Raw genomic sequence first — 8,897 nt, 5'->3', positions numbered from 1 at the left:
AAAAAAAAAAAAAAAGTGAGAACTTTAAGACTGCCCTTAGAGGGAATAGACTCTGGAGAGAAATTTCACCAAGAAAACATTTTTAAAGAATTGGTAATTCTCAGACAGCCCAAATTGTGTCACAGATTAGTACAAGAAGAAATGACTCAGGAAGTCACTGGTGAGAAATTAGGAGACAGACGTCACTGAGGGCAGAATCTTCTAGAAGGAGCTTGCTCAGCTTCCTACTAGCTGTTCCCAGGGCTTGGAAAGGGACTCGTCTCCTCATTGGCTCCCTGGCTGCCCCAGCCTCTGGCTGGGAGGGAGCACAGATGGGACTCATTGCCCAGCTCCCCACCAAGCTCGCAGCACCAAGCTTGTGTCAGTTCTCCTCACTGGGTGGAAGGTCTCAGGGCCTCCGGCAGTGGGAAGTTCACTTCTGTTTCTGCTTTAGCACAGTTTAATAAGATGCAGAGTGAGAAAAACTAGCCAAGGGCTAAGCTGTGGCAGAAAATATGGGGAATTTTTTCTTTGTATTCCAAGAGGCAGTGCTGCACAAAGGGCTAAGAGTGTGTCTTGCTACAAGACTCTGGGTTCACATTCCCGCCAAAGCACTTTCCACATCTGTAACCTTAGGCAGCTTCTAATTGCCTTGTGCACCTCGGCTACCTTTTTCATAAAAGAGGGATTTTACCAGTGCTTACCTCTTTGATCTATGTGAGCACTTACCTCTTTGAGTTATTACATGTGGAATACTTAAGACAATTCCCCTAGTAACTCCTCCTTAATGAATGATTCTACATCAATAATAATGTTAAGTTGTAAAGAGCATGGGACAGAGGTAGTCAAGCAGTAATTCTAAAATACTGAATTTTTGCTGAAACTTTTGGGGTAAGTAGGAGGTAGATTGAAAAGTAGGCTATAGAAAAATAGGCTCAGAATGTAACTTGTTGGTAGAGCACTTGCCTAGCACAAATGAGACCTTGGGTTCAATCTCCAGCATCGCACATACACAAGAGTGAAACCAAAGGCCCTGTGCCCTGTGTGTGGGTAGGATTTATTGATGAGTGGGAGTAGGAGGGTGGTTTGAGAAATGGGGGTGGGGCTGAGGAAGGCACAGCTAGCGTTTCCCACGTGGGCCTGGTCTGTGCGAGAGCGCTTTCCAAGCATTACCGCATCCGGCCATCAGAACTGTTTCTCCCAGGGAATGCATAGTTGTGGAGTAGTTGAGGGCACTGACTGAGGTCCAGGTGCTGGACAGGCCAGCCCAGAGCTGACTGCAGGGCTTGCTTTGGGCTGAAGGCCCTGTTGCTTGGCCAGTGCAGGTCATGGCAGGACCAAATGTGGCCTCCTTTTTTCCTCCCCAGCATCTGAGCGAGGCCTTAGCTCTCAGCAACTTTGTCCTTCTTTACCACCACCTCCTACTCAGATCTGAAGAGCCAAGGGCCATCATTATTTCTTAATCAGTCTGCATCAGACTGTCTCCAGGATTCTTTTCTTTGAGAAATAAAATCATCAAGCCATGTCTAGTGTACAGGAAAGCCCCAAGAGTGGAATCAGATGAGCTAGGCACTGATAAATAGGCTGCTTAGGTGTGTTGAGCTTCGGTCCTCCCATTCTTACTTTGAAAAAAGAAAACTGGTCCTGGGAGAGGTTACCTAGTTTAACCAAAGTCCTGTAGCTACAAGTACTCCAAGGGCTCAAATCCAGGTCTGTGGCATCCTGAAACCTAGCTACTTTCATCTCTTTCCCCCGTGCCCCACAACCTGTGAGGTACTGGAATGAATTCCAGGTGTGCAATTCTTAGTCCCTACTCAGAAACACTCAATACTTTTCTTCTCGATCTCCTTCTTGGCCCCCTTTTTTTCCACACTAAGTGTTGAACCCAGGACCTTTGCACTGAGCTATAGCCACAGCCCCCCGTCTGCCTTTTAAAAATTTTTTTAAATACTGAGATAGGGTTTCTCTAAGTTGCTAATTTGCCCAGGCTGGGCTTGAACTTGATATTCTCCTGCCTTGGCCTACCAGAGTGCTGGGGTTACAGGTGTGTGCCACTGTGCCAGGCTTCCTTCTGCCCATTCTCCATGTACCATTTCCCTTCTTTCCCTGCAAAAGGAAGCATCCTATTTCACTACAGTCTTGGCCATTAAAAGTGCTAGTTTAAGAAGAGCTCACTGGAAAGGGCTCTCTGTGCTCTTGCTCCCTTGGAGGCTTCCAGCCTGGGAGAGCTGGGGAAAAGGGTATATTGGGGAAATGCTTTATGAAACATCCCTGTTGGGACTGATATGAGCAGCGGCTTTTATTGAATTAGCATAGACCTATTTCACCTGAGCTGTCAGTTGTAGCCACCGAACCTTGCTCTCATTTTCTTTCTTCAGTTGTCTTATCTCTGGGAATTTGTGTGTAGATGGCAATAAAACCCTCAGGTCAGCTTCCTTGTCTGCCTGGGAGGAGGTAACTTCCCAAGGGAAGTTGCTGGTAATGTAACTATCAGAGTACAGCCCCCGGGAGGGGCAGACCAACCTGGCCTCCCTGGAGCCCGTCCAGTTGGAGGACTAGCCCAGTCCTGGAGTCTCCGCAGGCCTAGAATGTGGGCGAGCCCCCTGCCGACCTCCCCTGCCTTTCCTGTCCCTTGACCCTGCAGCTCCAGGCGCTCCAGGCGCTCCCTGCTGATCTCATCCCAAGGTGCCACACGGTGTCTTTATCCTAGGAAAGCCCCAGCCAAAGCAAGGTTGGGAGTTTGGTCTTCTCGCCTCCTTCAGGGGTTGCCTTCTCCTTGACTGATCAGTGTGAGGCTGAGACGCTGACTTCCCACCTTAGCTGAGGAGAGGCCAGCAGCCCCCCAGCAAGATTGAGAAAAAAGAAGTGCTTTTTCAGTGAAAGGACTTTCTGGCCATGGTAGACGGGTGAAGGCTGTTAATTTGTCTTGGATCGGATAGTACTGCAGGGTGGATCCTTTCAAAGCACAGGAAAGGCTGAGGCCAGGAGAGGCAGGATGACCTGTTGGGCAAGGAGTGGGTCAGAATGGCAGGTGCAGGGCTGCTCCAGGGTCCCCTTCTGCCTTCCCAATAGGAAGGGCAGGTGTGGGAGGGAGTGGAGGCCCCATAGCTGGGGCAGGAGGTATGAAAGGGTGAAAGTGCCAGCTAAATGACCACTCTGAAAGAATTTGTAACCCTATTTTCACTTTATGAGGGGGAAGGGGTGTTAACTAATGCTAATTAGAAATTCCCCAAACCAATAAAGAAAAGAAAAAACCAAAAACGTACTTTGTGTAAGAAAGCCCATTATGTAAGCCACTTCCTATATATGCCTACTTAGCAGGAATAGCAGAATGTACACAACTCTGTTGATTGGGCTTTCTCTTGTTACACCCCCTCATCCCACAGGCATGTCCAGTCTTCTGGAACTGCCTTGATGACCTTGAGCCGTGCTGCCAAAGCCTGTTCTGGCAGCCACACCTAGCCTCTCTGAGGGTGCCCTGGGCTCTTTCCCAGCTCACTGCTCTGGTCATACACTCCGGCCTCTCTCTCTGGACTTCAGCTTCCTCACATACAATGCCAACACCTTTTTCTCCAGCCCTTACTTCTCACCAAGCTTCAGAGGTGATCATCGACTTGGCTGTGATCATCTCCTCTTGGACGTCCTGCAGGGGCTTGGCCTTGAGGAGGCCAGAACCAGGCACACATTCTCTCCTTTCCTGAGTTGTCTGTACATGGTGAGACCATCCACTTAAGCTTGAAACTCGAGTGGTCTCTGTCCCCTTCCTCACACCCACATTTGCAGAACACCTGGTAAACATGCCTCAGATCCATCCTGTCTTCTCCACCCCACCCCACTTTCAGGTCCAGACAGCAACTGGGGTAAATGAACACCTGGGTTGAGGGATTCCCAGTCAGCTCAGGGTTCTTGATTCACTCTGGTCTCAGCTTTCTGCTTTCTCCAGCAGAACCCGGTAGGGTTCTCTCCATTGGAGCTCAAGGTCAAGGTTCCCACCCCTAGTTACAAAGGTATGGAAAACTGACCCCTGAAGGACAAGGCAACATCTTGTCATTCCAAGGTCAAAATTAGGCACAGTTAATACAGCTTATCACAAAATACTATGGCTCTATGTATCCCCATCACTTTATAACCGAATTCTTTTGAAGGCAAGAGCTTTGTTTGTCTTTGGATAGCATCCTGATGGGCATGTGGTAGATACCCAATAAATGTTGGAATAATTTATTTTCCCTTAACACTTAATATTTCTTAATTAATTTTTACTTTTTTCTCACAGAATGAAGATATTCAAATGTTGTTTTAAATACATCCTCCAGCAGAAAGTTTTCATCCTGTTTTTAACCCTATGGCTGTTCTCTCTATTAAAGCTTCTAAATGTGGGAAGGCTCCTCTTCCCTCAGCGAGGCATTTACTTGGTGGAGTACTCCTTAAGCACCTCGCCTTTTGTAAGAAACAGGTACACCCACATTAAGGATGAAGTCAGGTATGAAGTTAACTGTTCTGGGATCTATGAGCAGGAGCCTTTGGAAATTGGCAAGAGCCTGGAGATACGGAAACGGGATATCATCGACTTGGATGATGATGACGTGGTGGCAATGACCAGTGATTGTGACATTTATCAGGCTCTAAGAAGGTACCATCATAAGCTCGTGTCAAGGGAGGAGAAGAGCTTCCCAATTGCTTATTCTTTGGTTGTCCATAAAGACGCAATTATGGTTGAAAGGCTCGTCCATGCTATATACAACCAACACAATATCTACTGCATCCATTACGACCTTAAGTCATCCGATGCCTTCAAAGTGGCCATGAACAACTTGGCTAAGTGCTTCCCTAATATTTTCATTACTTCCAAGTTAGAGGCTGTGGAATATGCCCACATTTCCAGACTCCAAGCTGATTTAAATTGCCTGTCAGACCTTCTGAGGTCTTCAGTTCCATGGAAATATGTCATCAACTTATGTGGGCAAGATTTTCCCCTGAAGTCAAATTTTGAATTAGTGTCAGAGTTGAAGAAACTCAATGGAGCAAACATGTTGGAGACAGTGAAACCCTCTAACAGTAAGATGGAAAGATTTACTTATCACCATGAGCTGAGACGAGTGCCTTATGAATACATGAAGCTACCAATAAGGACGAACATCTCCAAGGAAGCACCCCCTCATAACCTTGAGATATTTGTGGGCAGTGCCTATTTCATTTTGAGCCGCACATTTATTAAATATATTTTCAACAGCTCCCTCATTGAAGACTTTTTTGCCTGGTCTAAGGATACATACTCCCCCGATGAGCACTTCTGGGCTACTTTAATCAGGGTACCAGGTATACCTGGGGAGATTTCCAGGTCAGCCCAGGATGTGTCTGACCTACAGAGTAAGACCCGCCTTGTCAAATGGAATTATTACGAAGGCTTTTTCTATCCCAGTTGTACTGGCGCTCATCTTCGGAGTGTTTGTATTTACGGGGCTGCAGAATTGAGATGGCTCATAAAAGATGGACATTGGTTCGCAAATAAATTTGATTCTAGGGTTGATCCTATCTTGATTAAATGCTTGGCAGAAAAGCTTGAAGAACAACAGAAAGAGTGGATCACTCTGTCTTCAGAAAGGGTATTAATGGATAAAAATCCCTCAATCACATCTTCATAGTAAAATGATGAAAATATGAAGATCTCTGGTATATCAGAGTTAATACAGAAGTGTTTACTATACTATGTCCACTACCATTTGAAAACAATCTTCTCATAGTTTGAAAGTCATCTCAAACTCATGTACTGAGGAAAGACATCTAGACTTTCATGTTACAAGCTTAGAGTTGGTTGGTTTTTTCAGTGTTTTGTTTTTGCTTGTAATCTCACTGAACTAAATCAAAGGTCTTAAATAGTCATTTATCAAATATTTATTAAGCACCCACTGCACACCAGGCACTTTTTTAGAAAACATTCAGAAATTAAATCTAAATTGTGATGAGTTGCACAATGCCCTCAGGAAGTCATGGCTTACCCTCTTCATACGCTGATCTCCATATCTTCGTATTCTCCACGTAATGGTGAAGATTCTGCTGAAGACAGAATATGAGGTGAACCTGTAAACCACCCACTTCAGAATAGTATGTAGATTCAGTGCCAGCATTCTGCTTGTCTCTTAATTCAGGGTTGTAGATGTTTCTTAACCATTAAAATCTTAGAGAGACTCCACTACCTCAGCAAAGCTCAGAGAATTGTCTGATTGCCTGCTTGCCAAAGCTTCATTCACCTTTTGGTGCCTCATTGTTCATTTCAAGGTCGAGGGGACCATGTGTATGTGGGTGGCAGGACAGCAGCAGGGCTGTTTGTGATGGGGGAGCAGGGTGGATGTGCCTGAGAGGAAAACAGAGTTTATTCAGCTTTTGCACCCTGTCACATATTGTTGTCATTGAAGACTTCTTTTTTTTAACTCAACTGTTTCAGCACATTTACTGACAGAACATAACTGATAAAAGTGTTCAAAGCATCACACACCTATACCTTAAACCTGAGTCTCCTTTTTTAGGTTAGCATTTTAGGCAAAGATGGAACACTCCCTGTGGAATGAGTCCCACTTACGGAACTATCAGTCACCAATTTATCTTGACAACGTTGCATGAAATGTAACTGCATTCTGAACTAATCATTATGCTCATTTAAAAATTTTTCTTTTTTGACCTTTGCGTAAGTGGAATGCAAATTTCAAATAGCAAAAGCTCTAAGTTCATTGTGGTCTTCTTCACAACTCAGATTCAAAGAGAAAAAAGGTAACTTCCCAAGGACACAGCAAGAAGACTAATGCTATATTGTGAAATGCACACCTATGATAATATGTGTGTGCGTGTGTATAAATAAAATACACAGTATAATATATATAGTATGTGTTAGTATATCTAATACTAATATATGTTAGCATATACTACATGTTATATATATGTATTGATGACTGTATATTATACTATATACCATATATATATATACACACACACACACACACACTAATATATGATTTTATTCACATATCCAAATACATGCCCACACTTGCACAATGACTATATTGTGCTGGAACAGGGTCCTGAAAATAGACACTTTTTCTCCAGTCTCTGGGAAATGGTAGAACTCATGTAAAGACGCTTATGTTTTGAAGTCAGCCTCAGGAGTTTCTTAGAGATGTGCTCATTAGTCAAGGCCAAAATAAGACTATTTAGAAGACTGAGTATCTAAGTATTTTTAAAATTATTTATTCTGCATGTAAAATGTAGTTTGCTTGTTTAAATAGTTGACACTAACTGCCAGGGGGCACCACTTGTCTCTCCTGTCTGTCTCTCACTTGTTTGTCCACTTTTTAAATCCCCTTTCAAGTTGCTTCCTTCTTCAGGAAACAAGTCTTACCAAGCCCATTCTTAAGCAGAAGCTGCCCTTTCCAGGAGGGGTTCCTCAGAGGCCCTGAACTGGTTCTTTGGTGTGTGGAATGCCAGACAAGTCCCTGGGCCGTCTGTGAGCCTCGGGTCTGGTTTTTGTTGTAAGCACTTGGGTGCCTGTCCTGGCTTCCTCACAATTATTGCTTTGTTTTGTTTTTTTTGAAAATGGCATATGAAGTGGTTTGAAAATGACATATATTTTGAAATATCAGACTGTAGTAAGTATAAGGCAAACATAGAACCAGCTCCATTGTGAGATTTAAACAGTTACCTTTCCAAGGGAACATTCCATAGAATGGAGCCCACAGTTGCAGAGGCAACTTCTGTCACCAAGTCTGGAACTGAGAAAATCCCCAATCCCAACATTTGGTTGTTTTTTGTTTTGTTTTGTTTTGTTTTTGAGACAGGGCCTCACTATGTAGTTGAGATTGACCTGAAACTCACTATTTAGCCCAGGCTGGTCTCGAACTCACAGTGATCCTCCTGCCTCAGCCTCCTGAGTGCTGGGATTACAGGCATGCGCCACCACACCTGGCTGGTCCTTCTGAAGCCAGTATGATTAGCAACTTGCCCCAGTGGCTTAGCTTGGGAGTGGGGGCAGAAATTCTTTGCCCACCATCCAGGAAGTAATACACAGGGTCCTGTTGAAATCTTATTTTTTATGCCTTTAGCCTTCAGAGTAGGTGTAAATGCTGCCAGACAAGTGTCAGCCTGCTTTCCAAGGGTCTTGTTTCCTGGTGAGAAATGATTCTATCCCCAGGTTATTACATAGTGTCCAGGTTGCTCATTACTTTCCTGCTACATCAAGTGGAAGAGGCAAAGATGCAGAGGCTGCATCGCCTTCTTCCCCTGTGACACCTGTCCCTGCACTCAGTTCCTTACATTTCAGGGAGCTTCTCAGACCATGTTTTTTTTTTTGCCTTTTGGACCCTGCCATTTCCTCAGAGGCCTTCAAACCTCATTTCTTTTTTCTTTTTTTTTGAGACAGGGTCTCACTATGTAGTAGAGAATGACCTGGAACTCACTATGTAGCCCAGGCTGGTCTCAAACTCACAGCGATCCTCCTGCCTCAGCCTCCTGAGTGCTGGGATTACAGGTGTGTGTCACCATACCTGGCTTCAAACCTCATTTCTTCCCTAAAACCTTGAGGTACGATTCCTTCTCTGTCCAGAAATGTTATGCAGTATGTATTGTAGAATTCTTTTTTTTTTTTTTTTTTTGGTACCAGGGATTGAACTCGGGATCTTATGCTTACCAGGAAGGCAGCGGCACCCCTGAGCTAAATCCCTGGCCTTGCAAAATTATTCTTTGTAGAGTATTTATTGGATCTAGACTCCTAAGTTATTAAGAAATGAGACCAGGACCTTAGTTTATAAATTACATGTGGAGATTAGATAATATTAGTAATGGAAAAGCTACTAAAATATATCTATATTATGTGAACAGTCTACTGTAATATGTATTTAAAGACCAGTGTTGTGCTTTTTAATGTTTTGCTT

General features: G+C 44.1%; 1 protein-coding gene across 1 annotated transcript in view; it reads left to right on the top strand.

Moving 5' to 3' along the window:
• Window positions 1-6,827, top strand: part of Gcnt4 (glucosaminyl (N-acetyl) transferase 4) — a 12,992-nt gene extending 6,165 nt beyond the window's left edge. Inside the window, exon 2 of the mRNA XM_010635163.3 lies at window positions 4,253-6,827. Coding sequence (XP_010633465.1) covers window positions 4,254-5,621 — 1,368 coding nt within the window. The 5' untranslated portion in view covers window position 4,253 and the 3' untranslated portion in view covers window positions 5,622-6,827. The remainder of the gene's footprint in view (window positions 1-4,252) is intronic.
• Window positions 6,828-8,897: the final 2,070 nt, after the last annotated feature.

This window comes from Fukomys damarensis, unplaced genomic scaffold (genome assembly GCF_012274545.1).
Source record: "Fukomys damarensis isolate Sample0158 unplaced genomic scaffold, DMR_v1.0_HiC HiC_scaffold_1, whole genome shotgun sequence".
Classification (NCBI taxonomy): Eukaryota; Metazoa; Chordata; class Mammalia; order Rodentia; family Bathyergidae; genus Fukomys; species Fukomys damarensis.
The sequence above is the reverse complement of the archived record's forward strand: the minus strand, read 5'-3'. Positions and strand labels throughout refer to the sequence as shown.